At 43.6% G+C, this 25,520-nt stretch overlaps 1 protein-coding gene across 1 annotated transcript; it reads left to right on the forward strand.

The window, feature by feature from the left end:
• The first annotated feature begins 810 nt into the window (after positions 1-810).
• Positions 811-21,633, forward strand: ASB9 (ankyrin repeat and SOCS box containing 9). The gene is made up of 8 exons (XM_074144929.1): positions 811-1,133; positions 8,171-8,250; positions 9,420-9,527; positions 10,424-10,574; positions 11,129-11,263; positions 12,627-12,818; positions 16,694-16,860; positions 18,096-21,633. Exons 1-7 carry the CDS (start codon positions 1,040-1,042, stop codon positions 16,816-16,818), a joined length of 885 nt encoding a protein of 294 aa, XP_074001030.1. The 5' UTR covers positions 811-1,039; the 3' UTR covers positions 16,819-16,860; positions 18,096-21,633.
• Positions 21,634-25,520: the final 3,887 nt, after the last annotated feature.

Below are 25,520 nucleotides of genomic sequence, written 5' to 3' on the forward strand. Positions count from 1 at the left end.
AGACTTTTGCATGGAAGGTGTGCACTTGTACACAAATGAGCAAATATTCAGGAATAGAAAAGGATTTTGTGCTTGTAAATTATACTAATTTGGGAAGGAAAAAAGTTGAAATGGAGATCATCCATGAGAACAGAATTTTTGCAAACAGCCCCAGAGAAATAAGGAGGAGGTCCTCCAGAAAAAAGGTCACCGTTTGATCACCAGTAGGTTTGAGAAGTTTGTTTTAGACCGAGAACTTGCTTAGAAATAAAAGGGCACTGCTCAGATACGAAACCCCTGGTATGACTGTGACTCAGTGAAATCGATCGAACCAGGGGGGAAGGAAACGAGCCGGTGAGGTGCTGTGATTTCCACGCCACGCGGACAACACAGGGCCTCCAGCGGGAAGCGCAGCTCCCCGGACATGTGGTTTCAATATCCATCGGGCGTGCGGTGACCACTGCTGCACAGCAGGCAGTTTGGCTCTCTGTTCCTCACATACCACTGGGGCTTGGCAGATAAGAGGGGTGGTTTTGCACAGCGTCCAGCGTCCAAGGGAGGCGCGCGGTGAAGTTGCCGGCAAACAACTTGCTGGGGAGTGGTGCAGATCCGCGCCCGCTCCTATCTCTGCGAGTTTTCTTTGCAAATCCCCTGCAGGCAGAGTTTGCTCAACGAGTTGAACTGGCTCTTTCTGTCTCGTTTTTTTTTTGGCAAACTCAGAATTTCCTTCCTGATAAAAACGGACGGCGGGCGCCCCGATTGGGCGCCGTGTTGGGGAGGATGTGACATCAGGCACATCTCTCGCTTCGCTGGATCGCTGGCTGCCTCCCAGGGCAGCCGGGGAGCTGTTTCGTTAAACCCCAACCCAGGTACTCGAGTTTCTGCACAAAGCGCTGCCTATACCACGTCCCGGTCTGCTGCAAGGTCTGTTCGACTTGTGCGTGCAGAGTCTGCTTAATAAATTACTCCCACTGCCGGGGGCTCACCGGGGACGATGGAATTTGAACTCTCGAGACCAACCACTAAGTGAAAAAACAGAAATTGGACAGACAGGGCTGAGATGGATGATGAGGAAACAAATCAAAACGCCAGCAAATTGCAAGGAGCCGGAGACCAGGCGTCTGCAACGTCTCTATCAAACCCGCTGATGAGGGGTAAGTAATGCTCCTGCCTCGCCACAAGCCTTTGCATCTGCTAGCACCGGCAAAGGGCAGGGTCAGAATACAGTGGTGTGCTTCTCCCGATGTCCTGCTACCAGGGCAAGTCTGCAGTCAGTCCCACACAACGTCCCCATGCCCTCACACTCCAGAAGGGGTTTTAATAAGCTATTGTTATTTAATACTGAATTTTTTGGGTTTTTTTTGGTGTTTCACAGAAAAGAGTGTCTGATTCTGTACTGCAGTTTGTACAAGCAGAAATAAATGCAGTACTTGAACCTCAGCACGCTGAAGTAGAAGTTGCAATGTGGCATGTTTGACTTAGATTAGTTGCAACTGGAAACTCAGCACTGTCTCAGTTCCTCCTTTCTTTCCCTTTCCTTCCTCCTTCTTTTCCTCCTTTTTTTCTGTCTTTTTCTTCTTCTTCTTTTTCTTCTTCTTCTTTTTCTTCTTCTTCTTTTTCTTCTTTTTTTCTTTCTTCTTCTTTTTCTTCTTATTTTTCTTCTTCTTCTTGTTCTTCTTCTTCTTCTTTTTCCCTTTTCCCTTTTTCCTTTTCCTTTTCTTTCAGATGAGCGGACCCAAGTGTTGTTGCCCAGACTGAGCCACCAGCCCTAGTGGATTCTTCCACAATGGCCAGAGAGTTGTCGTCAGTTGTGACCAATGCTGTTGTGGTCACCAGTGAAGAGTTATTCAGACAAACAGCCTCACTCTGATCATTGCTCTGTTGTCTGGCCAAGAGCCATTGAAAATATGACATGGTTACAAAAGACAAGTAGTTTAACTTCACATAACTGTTTAGCTGGACGTGTACCCTGTAGCTCTGTTTTCTGAGAAGCTACTCCTTCAGCTCATGGTGAGTGCAGAGGGAATGACGTAAATTGAGATAATGTGACTTTACACTGTCCTCACACCCTTTTTGGGCTCTTCAGGATGCTTCCATTCATACCAAATAGAAAATTAAGACCCTCAAACCACAATGCAAAGACAATCAGTATATCTGCTTTGTTGTCTGCCTCTCCTCATGCGTGTCACGTATGTACATCCTGACTCTGGGGTGGGAGGGAAAAGATGGAGATGTTATTAACAGTATGAATGGAACGAGGTCCTCACTGGAGATGAGCTCCAGCAAAATGGAGGCTGGGAGGAGGGGAGCCCACATGCCACACTGCTGCACACAGATCATTCAGTCCTTTGAAAATCATAGTTCAGTCCATTCCTCTCATGTATGCTTACTTTTTAGCAGAGTCAATAAGCTTTTCTGGCTACTTACAGCCGGAATGTATTTGGCTCAGGCTACTTATATCACAAACTTTAGGGAAAAGCCTTAGAATATGAAAAATACCATTTGCAATACTGTTATATACAATGCCATAGGCATATGTGTATGCAAATATGTATGCAAAAGCATACCTCTGCTGAACGGATTTCAAAGCCCCTTGCGAGCTGTGACCACCGCAGAAGGAAAACAGCCTGGGGACAGACATGGAGTGTACAATACCCTCCATGTGGTCAGAGGCTGGAAAAGGATACTTTCAGCCATCACCACAAAAATTAGTGCTATTTTAGAAAGGTCCTGTGAATGCTCTGTTGTTCACAGGGAGCAGTCAGGATTTGCATGTTTGTGTGGTTATTGCTATAAGGCTCCCTCTGTGTACACCACCCTGCCAGAGTTCATGTGCCCAAGTGATGGCAGTGCAATCAAATATGATCAGACATCTTTAATATCAAATATGATATTAAAGTAACCTCTGGGCTGGCTGGGATTTTCAGTGGTGAAAGGGGAGCTAAGTGATCCAATGCCACTGAAAGTCAGTGCGGTTTTGGATGACTAGATGCTGAAGGTTCTGAGGCCTGACTCAGCTTGCCTGTGGACTAACGTGTGGGTAAATTTCAGATTTGGATAAATGGTCTCGTTCCTCTGTGAAAGAGCAGTTGTACATAATTTTGGCAATCAGAAATCCTTGCTGCTGTGGTGGTACCTGCGGTGAATAAAGCTGTGCCACCCACATACACTGGCCTTGCTCCGTCACGGGCAGCTCTGGTGGGCAAAGTGTTTTGAGGACTTTCCTGAAAGTCCCTGTTTCGGGATTTTAAAAGTCCATGGCCACTGGACTTTGCTTAGGCTTTAATCAAAAGTCCATGTATGGTATAAATACTGCTCAATTATATTACTGACAGCATGCCTCCTGTGGTGTGCAGAAGCAGGCATGAGACCCCAACACCCAGTGCAGACTCCCTCCTTGTCCAGGTGAGAAACACAAGCTCCAGTCTGGAGCAGGCAGAAAACAGAAACTTAGTGGTTTGCCGGAGGGTGAAGCCCTGGGAACAGGAACTGGGGAAATTTGCCTTCCCCTGCAGGGAGGTTGCCCCGCTGGCATTGCTTCAGGGTGGAGGTGTTTGCTGCAGAGAGAGCTAGGGCAGGAGAGGTGGCAGCCTGGGGCCATACTGTTCATGGCAGCAGATTTGAAAGTACACTGTGGTAATTAGTCATCAGGCAGGCCTTTAAACCCCTTCTTCCCAATGTATCCAAGGCTGGTGTGAAGCTACCATAGGCCTCCACTTCTAAAGACCGCACAGTCTCGGTTCCTCTCAGAATTTCTCCTGACATTTATTTTTGATGCTTATGTGGTCAATCTTTTAATTTGATGTTAAGACTTAACAAAATTGCAAGCTAATGGCCAATTCATAGGTGACTATGGTCTGGTTTGGCTCTTTTTTTAGAGTCTCAGTAGAAATCTGCCTTTTCTCAAGCAAGCACTGAATGGATAAATTCTGCACATGGATGTGATGGCATGACTGTGCACCTCCCTCTTTGTCACCAGAATGCTGACACGATGATATAACAACTTGGTAGTTTGCACAAAACCCCGCCTGTATTTGTGTGGCTAAAAAAAAATCAAGCTACATCTCAGAAAACTTGTTCCTCAATCTAGATTTTTAGAATTACTATAAACATGTTTTCCGTGCAACTCATGTAGATTGGGCAATGGCATTTGTTTTTAAATGGGAAAATCAAAAGATTTTTACAGAGCCTGGATACACAACCAATGGTAACACAGGCAGGATCAACAAGAACAACAGCGTGGTCAGATAAGCATCATTTGACGCACATCATCTGAAGCAAAGCTATTTTAGTCAATTAATAATACTGTGCTTTAATAATTGTAGCATAGTTTGGTTATTCTTATGAGACCAGAATCACAGCTTCTGGAAATGGCTGTCCATTTGCTAAAGCCAAAGGATGTTTGTGAACTTACTGGAACTTCGTGTTTGTTGTGGGACATGGTCCATGGAACGTAGAAGGAGGTGGACAGAGCTCAAATGATACCAATAACAAAGAATACAATTTTCTTTAAAAACTAATTGATGTACATTATCCAGATTTCCTTAGTTCATTCCTCTTCTCATTTCACGTACTTGGTACTGCCCATAAAGCTGTATTGGGGTTACATGTCTTCCATCCTTTGGCCTTCTAATTTTGAAACTTCTCCAAATTTCAATCACATCTGAGTTGATGAATCTTTCTGTGCCTGTGAAGTTTGAGTTGATTCTCAGTTTCTCATTTTTTTCCTTTTGACTTTCATAGTTTAAGTAATACAAGACTGGAAAAGATCACTTGACTGATGGAGTTTCTCATCTTGTTAGCTATTTCTACACTGCTAAATAAAAGAGATTTGGACTATTTCTGTCTTTGACACCAAATGGTGCAGACTGTCTTGCCTTCACACCTTCACCTGCTTAAAGCTTAGTGCTGAGTTATCCTCCTGCCTTTCTTTACTTGGCAGTGCAGGTTGACTTACCAAGTCTGCATAGTCTCATAGTCACAGACAGCAGTGGAATAGATAGCAGGTTTCAAAGGGTCCACCAAACACCTAGTCCATAAACCATGGTCAGTAGACCACTTAACACCTTCCCAGTTCCCTCACAACAAACTTATGATCTGAAGGAAAAGACCCAAACCCACAGCTAAAACAAATACATGCCAAGAGGAGCTGAAGGCACCAAGCTTTCACCCTGGGGAGACTGCAGGAAGGAGATTGTGCCCCGCGCCCCGGGGCTGATGGTCCCTCCCAGCCTGCTCTCCAAGGTATCTGTCTTTCAGCTTTCAAAGCTGATAATCATTTTAACTGCACTTATGAGCAAGATATACTGACCAGGTAACAGAAGCTCCAGCCACCAGGTCTGCATCCTGTGTCCAGTGAACACAAAATAAACCTAATTTCTGGCCCCAAGGGGTGCCCAGTGATAGCTTAGATCTAGTAAATACAAAGCTAGCATAAACCAATGAATTTTCTGGTATTTTATACAAGCCCTCCCCCTTTCCCTTCCCCTAAATAATTAGCAGTCATAACCAGAGACAGGGAAATGGGGAGAAATGGTGAAAATCCTGAATCAGCTGCTTGTTCAATCATTCCTGATGAGATCCCTGTTCCTAAGGGCCTTGTTCCACTCATAGCTCAACCTCCTCCAAACTTGAAACTCAGCCTGAGGTTATTTCCAGGACATCACTGGGATTGTCCTGTGAGACAGGAGCATGCTGGAGCACAGTTAGGGAAGGATTCTCACAAAAGAAGGTGAAGTCTTGATTATTCTGCTAGATTTTTTTAATTACTTCATTCACACAAGAACTATCACAGGGACCACTTAGGTTCCCTCTTGTGATGTGTCTGTGACTGCTACCAATTTGACTAACTGCTTGTTAGAGACCCACTTTTTTGGTGTCCAAGAAGGGAAACACTAAAATTCACCTGAGGTTAGTCCATCAATGAGTCTTTGTTCAGAGACGGTAACATGCAGTATGTACGTATCTGCAAAAGTGTGCTATGCAGATGAGCATTGTGATGGACATCAAGTGGCTCAAAAAATGGTGTGTCGTAGTAGCAGAAATATCCTTTTGCCTATATGAAGGTATCTAGACAAATGTATTACGTAGTTATGAAAGAGTCTTGCAAGAATGACTATAAATCTATAGCAGACCTTTTGCAGCCACTGTGCTAGCAAAAAGTCACATCCCTGCCTAAAACAGCTATGCAGGCAAAGATCTTTTGTGTGTGATAGACAACACATTTCAGATACCACCATCTTCAGGTCACAATTTACTCAGCACAGAATTTTTCCATCACAAAACCATTGTAAGTCTTGCTATAATAAACCTTATCTCCTTGAAATTTTACGTCCTTTACTGAGCATGTTTAAAGGTGGGAGAATAATAGCCCAAGAGGGTGGGAGAAGGCTGACGCAGTTGGTTATGACCCCATTCCAGCACACCGTGGCATAGCCAGAAGGGGCAGGACATCGGCCATGAGGGGTTCAGCTCTCCCATGAACATGCGTCATACCTGAGGAAAGGTCTGTGGATCTTGCATAAGCACTGTCATCATCAGCTAATCTGTAAACATTATTTTAAAGAATGATGGTGGCTTACTAGGTTTTGTTGCTGAAGGAGGAATTCTCATTCTTAAGCATCCTATTCCACACATGTGATCTAGAATAGTCCTCAGCAACTCATCCAGTTTGTCATTGGGGTTTTCTCTGCTGTTAGTGGAAGGAGAGTGGGACATCTCCAGAGAGCAGCAAAATGTGTTTCCAAAAGAAGCTGGGTGAAATACCCTCTGGAAACGCTTCTCTTCCTTCCCAGGAGGAACCTGGGCCATTGATGTAGACCAAACATTGGGTTTTGAGGCAATGAATGCTGAAGGAGGTAAGTGTCTCCCAGAGGGATTAATGTTGTCACCTGGCTCTGAGCCATAAAATCTGTAATACTGAAGATTCCCTCCTATTAATATTTGTATGGTCCTCATCACAAAGGGAGTTTGTTTCACTATATTAAAATAAAGAACAGATACAGCAACTAGAGAAGTAGAACATTAAAGTCATTAGCAGTAAGTATTTCCTCAGACCTTTGTGTTACGCAGCATAATTGAGGGAAAATAGGCGTGTCTTGTAAAATACATCAAATAATGCTTTTGCTTGGCAAAAAGATCTTTCAGAAAAGCACTCTACATGACTTGACAGGTTTCGTACCAAATTTAACCCTAAAAATTCCCTCCCATACCTCCTTGATCCAGCCTGAGCTATGCTGGCTCATTTCCATACCATTTGTCATGTGGTATTTTTCTGAACATCAGACTTTATGTACCAAGATTACTTGGGAACACTAACTAAAATTCCATTTCTGACATGGACCTTTCGTGCCTCCTCAGTTGTCTGGCAAGGTGACTTGAAGTCAACCTTTCACATAAGACCTTATAAGAGCAAATATGAATCTGTTTGCTTTATATGGACACTTAAAATATCAGTGCATTTATCACAGTAGTGGGAACAGTTTATTCACCCCTAATTCACCCCTCACAGGCTGGATCTGTGTCCTCACTGCCATGCAGCATATATCCTGTCCCATCCCCTCGGCTGTCCCTACAAGCTGAGGTAGACCCTTCCTTTGAGCTTCCCTCCATACATGCCGTAACTCACTTGGTGGTTTCAGCAACACGGAGAATATAGCTGTTACTTAAAATGCACTGCTGCACAGCCTAACACCAAACACAGAAAACTGAGAGGCAAAATCAACAGGTAACGCAACTTATCTCCTTGTACTTTTGTACCTTCTCTCATTAGGTATTGTTGACTTTAGTCCATCTCTGAGCAGGGGTAAATGACTGAGCAGCCATTCCCTCTTCAAAATGTAGTCCTCCCGTGCTAATTGGTAAAGAGTAATGAGCTTGTGAAAACAAAAGCACTGGGAACAATTCAAAGTGAGGGACAAGCTCAGTCAGAGCAAGGTGATGTTCTGCAAATGCCTCTCATCTTCTGAAGGGGAGTGCAGCTGCTCGGCGCCAACATGGGATGAGTTAAAAACACACCCAGAGAGAAGCCGTTCTCTTGTCTCACTCCTTCCCGGCAGCTGCTCCAAGGAAAGCTTGGCAGCTCATGTAATAAATTAGAAAGGTTTACCGGGGTCATACAGCTAAAGTGAAAAACACTGATGAAACAGTCCAGGGAGTTGTTAACGTTTTTCCTGTCTTTCTCTTTATACAGATTTTGTTTCAGACTGGTCTCCTTTACATGATGCCTCTATCCATGGGCGTCTGCTTACTCTGAAGAAACTCATCAAACAGGTACCTCTCAGCTGGGCTGATATGGTCTCTGCTGGGTTTGTTCAGCTGTTGAATGCAGTCTGTGCTTTACTGTGAAACTTCTAGGTTAAGAAAATCATGTTGACCAGAATGCAGTGAAATCTGCGTGTAACATTTTTTTTTTTTTTCTACAAGCAGTTCCTTGACTAGCACAAGCTCTGTGCGCTGATCTGGTGATGTATTAAAATATCCTGGGTCATACTTTACTTTAAATCTGGACCCAGGTCTCTGGGATTTTTGTGTGGCTGGGGGATTCATTCTGCAGCTCCCTGCGAGTGGTGTTTGGTGCTGTGGGTGGGGGGCAGCCCTGGACCCAGGCAAGGCTTCGGTTGAGTCTTCGATTCAGCCACCCACACAGCTGTTTCTGAAGTGCCTGAGGGTACCCGGGGCCCCTGCTCTGGCTACAGAAGTCATGGCTAGGGAGAAGCAATTTCTGAATCTCACCGCTCCATTTCTTAAAAATACTTGGATTTAGCCTTGGGAGGATTTTACGGAAAGGGAAGGATTACTGGAAAGCTGGAAACTCTTCCAGCTTAACCTTGTGGAACACCAAGATCACCAGAAACAAGAGATCCTGTAGATTCAAACCAATGGTTTCTAATGCAAGTGCTGGCTTTCCTTCAAAGGAAATGCCATGCTCTGACCAAAGGCCAGAAAACTCCTCAAAAGCATTTCAGGATTCGATCCAGTCAAACAACTGCAGACTTAGCAGGCAGGAGGTCAGAATGCTTGAGCGATGATGTAAAACGGTGGCAGTCATGATCCTGCCAAGAACTCTAAGAGGAATTTTTAATCTTTTTTTCTTATTTCAGAGTTTGTTATTCATGGTGAGGTAGAAATAAATTTATGCTCAGTTCCTAAAAGGATATCTGTATTGTCCCATCGGACAGACCACTGCCTACAGCTTTCTGCACCAATTAGCAGTGTGTAGAAGGCATGACCTCTTGTATGCTGTGCCAGTATTCACTCATGCCAAAGCACCACAGCCTCTTTCTCTGCTTACCTATTGAGTTGAGCAACTCCAGACAGTTGCAGAAGGTGTGGTTACATAAAGCTTTAGGGGTTGTAATAGAAAGGGTTTGGGATTTTTTTTTTGTTTGTATGGGGGTTTTGGTAATTGGTTGTAAGGATATTTTCTATTAATTCATCAGGGGAGTGATGTGAATCTTGTTACAGCAGACCAGGTGTCTCCTCTCCATGAAGCCTGCCTAGGGGGTCATGCTGCTTGTGCCAGTGTCCTATTAAAACATGGAGCTCAGGTGAGTGCACGATGGGCAGACCATTGTTTCCACTGTTAGTATGTTGTATTATCACATTTTAATGCTAGGGGATGTACCATTTCACAACAGCATATCACCATGACATACACTCTATACTTAGCCCCATTTAAAGTACCTATGTTATAAAATGCACTTCTTAATAAAGCAACAGTTATTATTGTTCTTTAGATGAAGGTACAATGTTCTCATCATTTACAGAAAGAATAAGTGGAAGTTTATCTTTCAAAGGGTTCATAATCCTGCAACAGTTAAGGGTGCATTTTATTTTCCGGACATACTAATCCCATTGGTGTCAACATGCAGAGTCTTAAGTAGAGGTGTAGGACTGTTAGGATCAACTGATGATAAAATGAGAAGAAAATGGAAAAAAAAAGGCAAGTACAATGGTGAAATGGGCCTGCCTCATGGCCTTTATTTTTTGAACTACTGTTGAAATTATAGTGAATAAGAAAATTAACTCAATATATGTATCTTGCCTTTCAGTTTATTTTTTTTTTAAAAAGGTGGGGCAGCACACTTTCAGCTAAAAATGGACTATTTCAGGACAGGGCAATGGGCAGGTGTGTTTCAGCTGAGATGAGATAACCAAAAATGGGCACACATTGAACTCAGTAACTTGGTAACTCCCAAGAGACCTGGGAGCAGCACTGGTTAGATATTTGTTTGCAGGAAGAGAGACTTGAGGGCAATTTTAAAAAATATTTTTTCAATTATCTTTTTAATAAAAGCTTGTAATCCTCAGAAGTCAGTTTTTGCAAGGAATTAAATAAAAAGTTTTGAGAATCATATTTTCTGTTGAGAAACTGGATAAATTTAATCTATTTTGAAACACTGAGAAGAACAAAAAGCCTGGTTGTGGTTTCTTTTTCCCCCAGGTGAATGGAGTTACTGTTGACTGGCACACTCCCTTGTTCAGCGCTTGTGTCAGTGGCAGCGTGGCTTGCTTGAATTTATTGCTGCAGCATGGAGCCAACTTACACCCGCCCTGTGACTTGGCATCCCCCATCCATGAAGCTGCTAAGAGAGGTAACCCCATGGGTTTCAGCACCCCTTTCCATGTTATTAGCAATGTGTTGAGGTAGAAAAGAGAGATAAAGAAGATAGTTTTCTTGATTTGGGTCATGTGTAATACCTTCTCAGTTGGTCTCATCATGAGTAGAGCAGTTCCTTCCACCCCAGGTGCTCACCAAGGGCTCAGTTGGACTCTCAGGGCCTCTGAGTTCATGTGGTGACTCCTGGAAGGGGTTGCGTTGTCCAAGTCAGTTGCCTACAATGTGGACATCTGAGGGAGTTGCCTGGCTATCTTCAAAAGCAGTGGAGGGAAAGACAACGTGATTTGTCTCATCTTTGGTAGACATCTGAATTGAGTCAGATAAAATGTGAGGGCTTTAGCCTGTTTTGCTAACTGTGGCTTTCCAGCTCCTGTTTTCCAGGTTAGAAACACTGGAGTGGATGAAAGTATTACGCTACCATCTCTTGACAAAACATTGAATCTTTGCCAAATTACACCACTGCAATAGAGAATTTGCTGAAAAAATGCCTGATCTCTGTGAGTTGACTTTTCCTTTATCCCTTTTAAGGTCATGTGCAATGTGTTGAATTCCTTGCATCCCAAGGGGTAAATATAGATCACAACATCAAGCATCTGGGTACTCCGCTTTATGTAGCTTGTGAGAATCAGCAAGTGAACTGTGCCAAGAAGCTACTTGAGTCAGGTAAAAAGAAAAATAATGAATGGTGTACTTTCGTTTCCTGCAACATCTGTCTTTGGATTCTCTTTGCATCAAAGATTTAGAGAAGCTCCTGCTCTGGGACCGGGAGATGTTTTGCTCTTAATGGCAGCCCTGGGTTAAATGGGGTAGCAGGGTCTTCTTGACCCAGGAACCCAGCTCTACAGCTCCCAACAAAATAATAGGTGGTCCTGGATTTCACATGTCTGGTGGTGCCTGGAGCAAACACCATCCTTTCCAATGTCTGTGTGTGTGATTCTGCAGTTATTTGAAGTGGAAAAAATTCCTTTTTTACTTTTCCTCTCTCTTTAGCCAAAACAATTGACTTAATCATTTTTACACAGTATTTCTGCAAACATGCTTTCATCCTCACTGAGTTCATAAAAAGTTTGAAATATTTCCAACACAGAAAAATATTCAGCACTATATACTTTGCATCAAACAAACCTAGCTCTAAGTCTAAGCACTTGGATAATTTTACAAGACCATTTCTTGTTATCTACTGTAGTCCATCTTTTCTAACCAAAGGGGTCATACAACATAAAGTAGCCACATAGCTAGTACAAAAATGATGGGCCAACAAAGCTGCTTTGGCAAAACCAGACAAACATCATGTAGATCACCTTATGCACTATTTAGCACAGTGATCTTTTTTTGGATATATTCAAATACAAATTTATCTAAATATTAAATGTGAATATTATTTCTGTTTTCTGCCATTTTCTTCTTTGCTGCCTTCTATGTACAAGAACGTGTACTATAAGCACATGATAGTAGTTCAAATAGTTTTGAAAACTACTCAAATAGTTTTGAATTAGTTCTGCAGCTCACCCTTCTTAGGGTGTTTTAGGAGCCATTACCCCAGGATAACAAATGAGGGAACACTCATATCCTCCTCTACCAACAGCCTCTAGAACTTTTCCATCCTCAGTTTTCTTTCCTGACAGGTACTTTGATATTTGGAAATCCCACTGGCTTAGGCCTCTGGTACAGAGCAGGCTGAAACCCTGCACGTATTTTAAGGGAACAGGGCACTGGGATGGGCAGCAAAGGTGAGCCGTAGGTGGAACTACACCCTGCTTCAAGATATCCATGAGCTGGGCTGTGGATGAAGGGCTTCCTCATGCACCATTCCTCTGGAATCATTTTCTTAGTCACAACTCTACTCCTCCTCAACCACTGTGAGTTGTGCAGGTGCAAACTGTAGTACCAAGCCCCAGAGTAAAGAAATCCTCTTCTGGGTGCATGCTACAGCATTTACGGGTATTTCGGAGAAATAGCAGCTAGTGCAGGAAATGGACATAGGCTCCTGTATAGTCATTATTCTTTGTCATCTCTTGGTGTTCAGGAGCAAATGTGAACAGCGGCAAGGGCCTGGACTCCCCTCTGCACATGGCTGCCAGGAATTGCAGTGCGGAGCTGGTGACTTTGCTGATTGACTTTGGAGCAGACATTTGGGTGAAGAATGCTGAAAACAAGAGGCCGATGGAGCTGGTCCCAGCCAGCAGCCCTGTGGGCCGACTCTTCCTGCAGAAAGAAGGTGCCCTTTAGCACTTCTTTTATTTGTTCACTTGGGATTTGTTAGGGAAAAACCACACTAACTGCTCCAAAACTGTCGATAACTAAGCTTACCTCCGTTTGCTGACACATGGACAATATGTTTTCTAGTATCAGAATATAGTGGTGCACTAATAGAGATGACAACAATAACCCCTCTTGCAGCCTCCAGGTTGTGAATCTACTGCATCAGGGAGCAATTGTATGGAGCTTGCAATATAATGCAAAATTGACCTTTGAGAGAAAAACCAAGCAAAACACTCCATAGAAATTAATGGTGACTTTTTCTGATTACCTAAACCACTGAAGTCAGTGGGAGTCTCTCAGTTCCCTTTTTTTGAGATGGGAGTAGACCCAGGAGTGTTATCCGGAGCGTGCTGACAAACACAGGCAGAAAATCACCTCTGATGGGAGTTGAGTCTAACTGGTGAGCACTAGGACTGGGATCTTTGGTTATATAGTATGCTGATGATCAGCTACATGCCAGATTCTCAGTGTAAATGCAAAATTGCAACCAGAAAATTTTTAATGCATGTGATACTGAAAAAAAAAAAAAGATATATTGAAAGACTTTTTCTAGTTTTCTGCCCTTTAATTGTTGGGCCAAGTTCTTATGTAGGTGAAAAAGCATCTTTAAAATGAAAGACTTATACCTGAAAGATTTATGCAAAGCTAAAGCTGGAATAAAAAAGTGATGAATCAGGCCCTGCTTGAAACAGTAACACAAAAACAACAGCGTGAAAACAGCTGTGCTGTGCATGTTATGTATGAGCAACGGATATTGGTTTCCTAGCCTAATCTATGCTGCACAGAGCGGTGATCTTTTTGAGCTCCAATCCCTGCTGTGTTGGACTCCTGACTCCTGTGGCACTGCGTGTGTCCTGTTTATTTGAGATAAAAAAAACATTTCAGGCACACCCTATGGAGCTGGCCCAAGAAGTGCTGCTCGAGCTCAGCTGACAGCTCGGGCAGTGAGGAACTCAGTTCTAAGTGAAATTCAGCAATTGAAATCAGAAAGGATAAATGCCTGAAGGGCATTTTGCGGCTGAATAGCGTTTGTTCCATGTTCTCTAACATGCCCTTCTCCAAGTAGGATCATGTCTGATGGGCAGCTGATGTCTAACTTTGTTGGCCACCCGAACAGTTGCAACCTGGGAGAGTGGTGCGAACATTCAAACATTACCCCTCTGGTTTCATGCAGAGGTTTGGCAGTGTGCTGCAGGGATCAGAGTCGCCCCACAGCACCTCAGCACCAGCATGGCCAAGCTACTGCTCTCCTGCCCTGCTCCCACACGTGACTCCTCTCCCCCTATGTCACAGATGTTGGGGGGCAGCAGCCCTGGGCCCATGGCCAGTGCAAGCTGGAGGGAGCATGTTTTTTCACCAGAGATGAGTTGGTGAGCGCACCGACCCAGAGTTGCCTTAGGATTAGCCTAGAGCAGGTATACTATGTGTGGTGGTCTCCCTTCCCAGAACTTCACCATGCTACTGGACCAATGCATACCCTCCTTGCATTGCAGGGACAGTCCTATGTGCGGATGGGAGAATTAGCTGATGATCCAGAAATGCACGGTGTTTTTGAAGTGTGTTTGCCCTTGCTAAATATTTGCAGTGTAGTGACATTGCTTGTGTTTTGAGAAGTCTTTAGTTTTTCTTTTTCTTTTTGAATGGAAGCTTTTCTAAATGAGATGTTTACAGGCAGGGCATTTATCTGTGGGTTCAGAATGGCCAAATACACGTGCAGTGTGACACTGCAATAGCCAGTCTCACGTGCCCTGTATCAGCTTGCCTTGTCTTCGTGTACCCGAGCATAGGGTAACTCATCTGCTGACTCCTAGGAGGAGGGTGCAGCCCTTTGCACAGCCCTTTGAATAGTGCAGCAGGTTTCAGCCTTGCCAAGATGCTGGAAACTTGGTGTCCTGCAAAAGGAAAGACTCAAATCACAAAATCACAGAATCACAGAATATTTTTGGTTGGATGGGACCTTTGAGATCATCAAGTCCAACCACCACCACCAACAACAAAATAAAATAAAATAAAAATAAATCCCAGAACACCAAACACCAAACACCAAAAACAAACCAAACGCCCACAACCACACCCCACCCACAAACAGACAGAAACCAACAATCTCGGGCACTAGAGCATGCCCTGAAGTGCCATGTCTACACGTTTCTTAAATACCTCCAGGGATGGCGACTCCACCACCTCCCTGGGCAGGCTGTTCCAGTGCCTGACCACTCTCTCAGTAAAGTAATTCTTCCTAATATCTAATCTAAACCTCCCCTGCCGCAACTTTACACCATTTCCTCTGGTCCTGTCATTATTCCCTTGGGAGAAGAGGCCAACACCCACCTCTCTACAGCCTCCTTTCAGGTAGTTGTAGAGGGCAATGAGGTCCCCCCTCAGCCTCCTCTTCTCCAAACTAAACACAGCCTCTCCTTATATGACTTGTTCTCTAGACCCCTCACCAGCTTGGTGGCTCTCCTCTGGACATGCTCCAGCAGCTCAATGTCCTTCCTGTAGTGAGGGGCCCAGAACTGAACACAGCGCTCGAGGTGAGGCCTCACCAGGGCCGAGTACAGAAGCACCATCACTGCCCTACTCCTGCTGGCCACGCTATTCCTGATACAGGCCAGGATGCCGTTGGCCTTCTTGGCCACCTGGGCACACTGCTGGCTCATGTTAAGCCGGCTGTCCACCAACACCCCCAAGTCCTTTTCTGCTTTCCAGCCACTCTTCCCCAAGCCTGTAGTGTTGCCTGGGGTTGTTGTGACCAAAATGCAGGACCCGGCACTTGGCCTTAGCTCAAAAGCTGATTAAAGCTGCCACCTCACTGCATTTTTGCTGCAGCCCCTGTTCGTTCCCACCACACTGGACTCCTCCACCACCACTAACATTTCAGTGCTCTGGTGCCCACTATCATCTCATCCACCCAGCACAGGCATGGTGGGTGGCACCCAAACCGTCCCCTCCCATCTCACTTATCTCCCTCTCGCTTTCTTATCTCCTCCCAGCTGCCAGCACCCAACTCCCATGTCCACGCTTGCTGCTGCCCACCCTCTCTGCCTTTCTTTTCTGCCCTCCCACAGCCCCCCTGTGACCCTCCACGCTTGTCACCCCTGAGTGCTGCACACCGGGACACAAATGACATGTTGGGTGGCTGAAAGTTGAAAGGTGTCACAGTTAAAAGCATCACACAAGATGTACCTCTTTGTGAAAAAGATAAGCCCTCCCCCCATAAGTGTATAATGCCATTATACTTAAATAAAAGAAAAGGCACCACAGATTCTTCAGCAGGGCTTGTATTTATCAGCATGGGGCCAGTTAATCTGGAAGGTTTAAATAAAAGATTATATAGTATTTCTTTTGCTATGTGTTTGTCACTATTATGAAATACATCTCAAGAAAGCAATGGACGGCAAACTTGAATCTCACTGGGGGAGTGAGGGGAGGAAAGGACTTTGAAGAAAGCATCGATCATCTCTTCGCAGACAATGCAAGCTGTTTCACATTCATGCAGCTTGAAAGGGGGAAGAATGATGCTTCCAGTGTTAACTGTGGCTGTGTAAGGATAGAGAGTGACTAGGCTTCAACTGAAATGCAGGCAGGCTGATGTCCTTTGCTGGGCGCAGGTCCGGCTTTTCACCACTGAGCGTCCTGGGGTGGCTGCACACCCGAGGTGGGTTGCAGGAGACGGGGAGAGCTATGCTCTGCTAGAGGTTGAAGTCAGATAAGAGTAAGAGTGGAGGACATTGCACAGCTGAGACATGCAGTGATGTTCAGCTGCCATTTCAGCTTTACTATCTTGGGATGATAAAGGCACGTGTGTAACCTCTTCCCTGACTCTTTCTCCAGGGCCGCTGTCCTTGATGCAGTTGTGCCGCCTGTGCATCAGGAGGTGCTTTGGACACAAGCAGCATCAAAAAATAACTGGACTTCTCCTCCCGGACGAGCTGAAACATTTCCTTCTTCACGTTTAAGCCTTTTATATTTCAAAATGGTGCCTTTAATAACACAGCAAGGTTTGTTGAGGAAAAACTCTCTTCTCATCTACTGCTTGTGTTGTCAATGCTTGGCAATATTAATTTATGATAGTTGTTGCTCTCTAGTAAAGCCCTAGGTCCAAGAAACACAGGACTGACCAACTCACTCAGTTCTTGCTGCCACCGTCCCAGAAAACCTGTCATTTAGAAAGGAACAATTCTGCATGGTTGCATGGTGAAACTTGCAAATGTGACTTGAGAGCCCCCTAGAAAGTGTAGAAAATGAGCATGGCATTGTAAAATAGATCTCTTGATCCTCTGCATCTTGGCACAGTTTTAGAGGGCTTGAGGTTGACAGCCCCTTACAAAGAAAACAGGTAACCCAGCCCAGCACTAACAGCACTTCACGTATATATATAGTATACTAAGGATATCTACACTTTCTCTGTAAGCAGCACTCATGCGCCTGTCATCTGTGAGGGCTGTACCTACACCATGGATAAGGAAAGGGACCCCAATTGAACCTACTTGCAAAGCAAGTGAGGCCTCTGGCAGATGTTATTTATTTTCTAAGTATATCACACTGCAGATAGATGAGCACCAACCAACAATCATCTGCATTTAGGCCAGCGTCTGAAACACGCATTTGTGCCATGGCAGCAAATACGTCACTGCTGATGGCAGCTCCCCACAGTGCAATAATATAGGGGAGAAAGTTTTTAATCATCCATTAAAATCACTTATTCTTGATGCTTTGAGACATAAGGGAGACACACTTCAGAACTACACATTTTCTCCTTGTAGCATATTATTTTTCAAGGACACAGGCTAACAGGCTATCAGTTGCAGGCATCGAGTGCTTCCCCTTTGTGCCCTGAAAATTAAGTGATATTTCCTAAGCATTTCTCAGCATGTACCAGAAAAACAACAGCTTCTATCTCCTTTCCCCACCCAAGAAAAGAGATCATCTTAAGATTGAGATAACTTTTTTCTTGGAGAGGTGTTACCTCATTCATAGCATTTTCCACAAGAGTGGTAATAATAACACCTCTAATGCAGGGTCATAAAATAAACAATGAAAATATTGAAATTAAAGTCCATTCCAAATTAAAAAGATAATGGGTAATTTCTGCTCCCCCGCTCGGTTATGAGCTGCTGGCTCAGCGCGTGTGTCTCTTAAACAAACATGTGTGGTTCTTATTCCACCGAGGTCTCAAGAACACATATTTCCTCCAGATAAACTTCAACAATGGGTGTTTTTCTTTCCCTCCCAGAAACACGTCTTGCTGCCACAAGCCAAAGTGTGGTTACAACCGCTCTATTCTCTCCTGGGTGGTCCCCTAGGAATATCAGCTGCCTGATACATGCAGCAGTAAGGATGCTGGAGCTCTGGCTCCTCTGCCTGCTGCCCTGTCCCCTCTCCAGCTCTGAACCATGGTTCATCTGCATTACCTGGGAGCAGCAGCTGTCTCCCCTACGGGACTACCACCACATCACCCCTGTGTTGGAGGGGCAGACCAAGCACTTCAGTGCTTTCGGAGATTCTTTTCTTCTTGACTTCACTGTGAAGACTTCTGCAAGAGTGGACTTGGTGTGTGAAAAGTGCAACAACATCATTAACACCACCAATGAGATGTACCAAGTCCTTATCTTGTAGAGTGGAGAGACCAGCAGCTTTCAAATACACAAACTTATTCTGCTGTTTACTAGTGTGCCGGTGTGCACCTGACAAGCCTTCCTTTCGCATATGGGAAGTTAAAGAGGATGGATCAAATGCTATCTGGATGCTCATATTTGATGTAAATTGCAATTCAAATCTTCAGCTGGACAACATGACTGCTGCTAACAGAAGTTCTGTTGGTTTTGTGGGACATTAATTGTACCCTAACAGGACAAAATGACAAACACAGTTAGAGCTGTAACTCCCCTTGTCACAGAAACACCTAGAAATCGTCACCAATCTGACCCAATCCATCACGCATAATTTGAGCCATGTAAAATTCACTGGCTGATTTTACATGGCCCTCTATATTGTTTCCTTCCTGCTGCGGAGGAAAAATAGACAGCTGTCTTTATGCATAGAATAGAAACAGGCATCTTGGATAGGTGGATCCTTCTAAAATCAGTATCTTTGTTAAGCTGAATCTGCACTGAACAGGCAGGGAACAGACAACTAACCTAGTGCTTAACTTTTAAAGATTAAAGTACGAAGAATCCTAACTTTGGTGACACATCTGAAAGCTGAAGATCCAGCTTATTATATTTTAGATGATGAAACACCGTTTCTTTACCTACTAGTTTTATTATTTAGTTTTAAGCATCTTATTTTGTAACTTCAGCCAATGGGTTTATAGGAGTAATGCTAAAACCAGGAGAATATTGCTCAGAGAAAGTGGTGAGAGTGTTGCTTCTAGATTGCTTTTCTTCTGGAAATTTCATGGTGTCACTCTGTTTACTTGAATGCCTCTGATCAAGTGTAATTAGGATGAATTCTGTATGCTCAGCTTGTATCATGCCAGTATATTTGCTTATTTATTTTAATATAAATTGTGATCAACACTGGCAAATTACAGCTTTACGCATCAATACTTACCCAGTTATAAACTGTAGAAGTTGTACAAGATGCAAACTGAATAAGCTCATTATAAGTGTTTTCTATATTTGAAACCATTCCAAATGTAATATGGGACATGAAAGATTTTCAGGACTATATATTTATCAGATACCTTGCTATTATTTTGTTAGCAGTTTAATGGTAGTCAAGCCACAATGGTATAGGATAATTGCTAAAAAATAAATGGATTATACTCTTTTATACTCTTTTTTGATTTTCAATATTTGTTTTAATGATAGCACTAATTTTGTGGATTGTCTGATGCTATGGAGTTTTGAACTGAACTCTCAGTGTTTCTGATGCTGCCTACAAGCAAGTCTTGTACAGAATATTGCCTTTAAAAAGGCCTATAATGAAGATAAGATTAAGCTGCAAATCTGTGCAAACCTTGCCTTTTGCTCATGTTTTAAGGTAAAGTTGAACTCATGAAGTTATTTTTCTACTCACTTGAGTGTTAGTGAAAAAGAGCCGATAATTTCACAAAGTAGGAAAAGATGTAAACTAAATGGTCACCATCTTCAGTTTGGGTTTTGTTTTTTTTAACTGATTTGCACCAGTTTTTTTCTCCTGTCTCCTCAGCAAGAGGCATGTGTAATGATCTCTGTGCTTTTGTGTGTGCCTACACGACAGGAACTCTTTACTGGCAGTGAGTGTGTGGAGATCCCTGTACGGCCAGAAGTCCAAGAGGTATCTGCCAGCATCCAGCGGGTACGTTGAAGAGATGTGGGAGGGCAGTAATTGCTTCTCTATTAGCTGCATGTCTGGGTGTTTCTGCCCACGGAGACTAGTTGAAAGAGATAGGGCAATGCCAGCAAATTGCTTTACAAGATGATGTTTCTGCTGGATACAGAGCTGCTTATGAAAACTGTGGAACTAAACAACCAATACCTCAAACAAAGAAGACAACTGATTTAAGCAAGAAATTTCTCTTTTGATTTATCGAAAGATGGCTGACACAACAAATCATTGCAAAGTTCTTTTGGCTCTTCTGCGGTAGCTAGGTGGGATCAGCCACATCCCAGGACTTGGTTCTTCATTCTGCAGTCGCATGCAAAGATCCGCAGCTGCCCTGCCCATTTCTTGCCATTACATTTTTTTCTCTTAACTGGAAACCACAGACATCCTAGTCTAGTAAATGTGATATACAGCTTTGAAGCATATGCAGAGAATGTCCTTTTGCCTCTCCACTGACATGAATTAATTTCAAGATGACTAAGAAATACATAAATTTTACTTTACTAGCTGAGCAAAATGGGACAGACCAGCTGCAAAACAGTAGATAGTGGTGCTAGAAGAGAGAAAAAAGAATGTTTATACCCCTAAACATGGGATATACTCCACAAACCCATGTTCTTGAGAGCCACAGGCCCAGGACTTTATGCTCCTAAAGCCACTTTTTCTCACTTAACACATGCATTGTATCTTTCAAAGTGGAGACTGACTTGCCTGTAGGCCCAGCCAGAACCCTGCTGGCTTTGGATAAAAATTCCTGAGAGTTTTTTCTCTGCATAGTGAACGATAATTTGTCGTTCCTTGATACATTGCTCAGCTCACTGCTCCAAGGGATACTGACTTTCATGCGCACATTTGATGCAAAAGTGCTCTCTAGGATGCCTTGGGGAGTCCACTTTTCTTTAAAATGACAGCAGTGAACTATTGCTGGGAAGAGAAATGTTTCAAATTCTTATATCCCCATTCAACACGGTAACCCTTATTCCAGCTCTACCTGAGTGCTGGGGCAGCACACCTGGACAATACCTGGTTTGGTGTCTCCATGCAACAAAGTCTTCTTTCTTTTGTATGCCAGGTGAAGCCTTTCCTTTCTGAACTACTGCCCTTTGCATTTTTAAAGGGCTTGAAACTTATTAATCATCACCGATTCAAGAGACACAGGACTAGATTCATGGCTCTAGTGCCTGTGAAGTAAAATTGAGTTTGTAATCTGTCAGCTGTCTCACTTCACAAATTAAACTGTGGAGTTTCTGCCAACTCTGGGGCTTTTGAAATCCCTAGAGCTTTTCTTTCTCTGGTCTGAAAAATACAGCGGTAGCAGTTAAAGCAGCTCTTTGTCTCATGAAATCACTCTGACTCTGAATCCCAAAGGTTCATACAGACCCTGGAAAGATGTTATGAATACAGCAAATATAGTGTTGTCTTGTTGTCATGGAAACTGCATTTTTTATTAAATTGTTTTGGGGAACAGGAATAGTGTTGGTTTTGTCTCTGATTAAATAATTGTTCCAAAACAGGAACTGTTGGTGTTGCAAGCTTCTGTGTGGAGCGAGGCTCGCAGCAACTGCTGTGCTCTCCCCAGTCCTCCCCGAAGGTCCCTCATCCCTGTACACGACTCCACTCTTGCACCCTTACAGCGAGCGTGAGGGCTGAGGCTGCCAAACTCTTTATGCAAGTGTTTATATATAATTTTTCCTATAAACTGGTAGGTGGCACCTCCACTTTACCAAGTCTCTTCAATGAGAACTATAGACCTCCCTTTCCATAATAGCTGCACTCGTATTCATGGGTTCAGAAGAGGCAATAAAGGTATTTTTACTCCAGAGCTCAGTGAGTGCAAGGTGCAATAATATCCTGACTTCCTTGGAGTTAAGTCTATTCATTCATCCCATATAAAAGGTAAAGCATTTCTGTGGCCCTAGGAGATCTCCAGGTATCCTCCCAGATTTCTCCTTTTGCTCACTGGCTGCTGAAGGGGGATGACTTTGCTCATAGCTCCCAGTCAGTTTTTAGCCAGACAAGCACCCTAAGCAAAACCTCTTCCTCATACAGCAAAGGTAAAGAAGTAGCTTTTTCTCTCTTTCAAGCTGTAAATGTTTTTATTATTTCTGAGTCTAGAAAATAAACAAAACTAGCCCCAAACAGTTTAATCCAAATGAAGCACAGGAACAAAATAAAACATATGAAAAATATTATCCACTAGTTGGTCTATTGGGACATAGACTTTAGAGGTGATAGAAGCAAATTCAAATCCCCTTCTAGAATGAAGTAGATTCAACCTCTATCTCTGCTATTTCTGGTGATTTGGAAACAGATTCCTCTCATTTTTGATGAATCTAAGCCTCCCTCGCACCCAATTTATCCAGTAAGACTGTCTGACTTTATTTCAGTAATAGTTTCTCACTGATAGTGGTTTGGTATGTAAGAGCATAAGACTGGGTCTTTGGATTAGGGCATCCTTGGGGCAGGGTCTTGCAGTCTCAGGGGGCTGAAATGGGGTCCTGGGCCATGGGCAGGGTTGGGGGTGCCCTGGGGGACTGCCATGGGGCAGTAAGGGCTGGTGGTGCCCTCAGGGCTTTGATGTCTGGGTAACCATGTAATTTTCAGCATCCATGGCATCCTATAAAGAGATCTATAGCTCCACCACATATTTTGTGTATTGCTAGTTACCTGCATTTGTTCTGCATGAATTTCCAGGTAATTTTGTCTAAGAAAATGAACAATCATTCCTTACTCTCTCCTTGGTAGTCCCTTGATATTTCTCTATCTCATCCCTCTGACATCATAGCCTCTTTTTTTCCCAAGCCAAAAACTCACAGCATCTTCAGCCACTCCTTGGACAGAATCTGGGTGACCGAATATCATGATTTTATTAGTAAATAAAGTATCTTCTCCCCCCAAACAGGAAAAAAATGGCCAGAGCTATCTAATGCTGCCCGGCTGCTTTCCTTGTGTGCCCTGTAGTGTTTATCAGATACTTTTCTGTTCCTGGCTCATATAAGCAGACAGATTAATCCAAGAGAAATACCTAGTGAAAACGCCCTCTGCTCAGTTCCTGAAGGGGTTTTGCACATGCTCTCTCCTTTCAGTTATGTCATTCCATAAAAATGATCTTAATTGTTTTGTATGCTTATCCTGAATTAAAAGGCAACTGCTACGTGTAAAGATCCAGCAAAGGGCATAAAACAGAGAGCTCTTCTTTTCCTGAGATATGGAAAAGCGATGGTGTTTGATCCCTGTGCACAGTCCGGAGTTTGTGTCTGCTCTTCTGTGTGTCTGAGCAGCTGAGCAGAGAGGCGGTCAGGCAAGGCATTGCTTTTCTTTTGAGTGATGATTAAAAGCCCCAAACCCCCAACTCCTGTAATGTGAAAGCCAGAACATTGAGAGAAATGTGAGATAGGAGTAACTGAATAAATTTCTGCCTTGGGAAGCTAAGATAGGGATTTGCTGCCTTTCACCTGCCACAGCGGTCTCCCGGTGCTTGCTGCCTGCTGCCCCAGGCACAGGACCCCTCCTGGGGCAGGAGGACGAGAGGTAGAAAAGCAGTTGAAATGGGGCCTGTCAGCCTACTGCCTTTGCCTGCTCCTCTGGACAGTGCTAGGTTTAGCCAGCAGATGGTATTGCTGGCATACACCTCTGCAGAAAAGTTTTGTGAGAGGAATAATCAGGGGAAAAAACAAGCTAGGAGAGTCTCGATGCTGGGAGTAAACACAACCTCAGGCTCACGTGGAGCAGGGAATCGCCCATCATTGCCATTTCCATCCAAAAGATGTGCAACTTGAGCTTTCGACTGTCCTTCTATTGCCCAGCCTTTCTTCATGGATTGTCCAAAATTGCGATTCAGCAGTATGCATACAATGCTCAGGGTTTCTTTTAACTGATGGATTAACTGTGCTTTATATTTACCTTCCTTTTATGGTGAAGACTAATATTTTTACCATTCATAGATGCTGTGAAGAAAGCAGTGGGGAACTCTGGAAAAAATTAATGCAAACTCTCTTCCTTGGTCTCTGGTTGTCAGTGACCTGGTAATTAGAGGTATCTTGCAGCATTCCCACTCTTAGAAAGGTCTGGTCATTGACTTAGTTTTTTACATAGCAGTTTGCTTAAGATATTTTTCCCCAAACATCCATTAACACTTGACAGAAAAAATGGCAGTTCCAGAAAATGGAACATCCATACATCCTGAAATTACATGTAATTAACCAATTAGACACTGAAATCTGCCTTGGTGTTCAGAAAAAAAATACTTACTGAAGTACAATACCCTTCAAAAACCTTTTCTCTCTTCTAAGGAAATAATTACTATTGCTGGCTTCCTAATTTCACAGGCTGGCTTTTACTGCTTCCCAGACAGCAGCTTTAGGCAAGAGTCCTTCCTGTAATTTATTTTGAGTGAGAGTGTTTCTTGGAGCTCCTTGGAGCCTTCTCCTAAAAAACATGCAGCACGGGACTTTACAAAGCCATTTGGTGTCACAGCCAGGACTCGTCACATCTGTGCTCCATGCTGTGCTGTGACTCTGATTTCAGGGAAATGTCTTATTTCTATGTCCTGTCTACAGTGTTTTGTTTATACTGCTTTCCACAGTCTACAGGGCAGCAGATGTATGCATTGCATATGATGATCTAATTCAGCGTCTTATCTTAGAAATAGATGCCTTCACATACTGACTATGGGTAAGATGGGCCTTTTAAATGTTAATACATTGTGAATTATTATAGCAGATTTTCACATATCCTTCTAGGTAATTTAGTCAGACATACAAGTGACTGTCTGGAGATGTGCATTTGCCTTGTGCAAACCAAGGCAGTTACTTTGAAGTACTTTGATAGTACTCTAATTTCTCTGACTCCTGCATGGGAGCTGCCTAGAATATTGCAAATAGTGAGAAAAAAAAACTTAGGGGGCAGGAATGGCATCACAAACTGAGTGTGTTTGTACTACTTCTGTGCAGAAAATTGTAGCTGGCTGGCATATATCAGGTGCCCATGTCCTCCACCAGTTTCTTCCAGCTCCACAAAAGCCCTAAGGGAAAGGTGACTGGAGCTCTGTTTGGCTCTCTATCACCTGCATGCCTCTGGGCTCATGCTATCCTTGCAGCCTGAGCCCATGAGAGAGGGAGTGCTGCAACCAGCTGGGTGGAAACCATGCACCACAGAGATGGAGGGTTCCTGGTTCATTCAGTATGGGCCTCATCTTAAACGATGCATATTTTAGCACTAAACTCCAGCTATGGTCATCTTGAAGGTGCTCTTCCCTCGGCAGCACGGTATTTTGTGTGCTGGTTGCTAATATGGTGCATGTGGGCTGGGATGAACAACCTCAGTTCATATCACACGTCATATCATTTCA

Source organism: Numenius arquata, chromosome 1, assembly GCF_964106895.1.
Source record: "Numenius arquata chromosome 1, bNumArq3.hap1.1, whole genome shotgun sequence".
In the NCBI taxonomy this organism is placed as follows: domain Eukaryota; kingdom Metazoa; phylum Chordata; class Aves; order Charadriiformes; family Scolopacidae; genus Numenius; species Numenius arquata.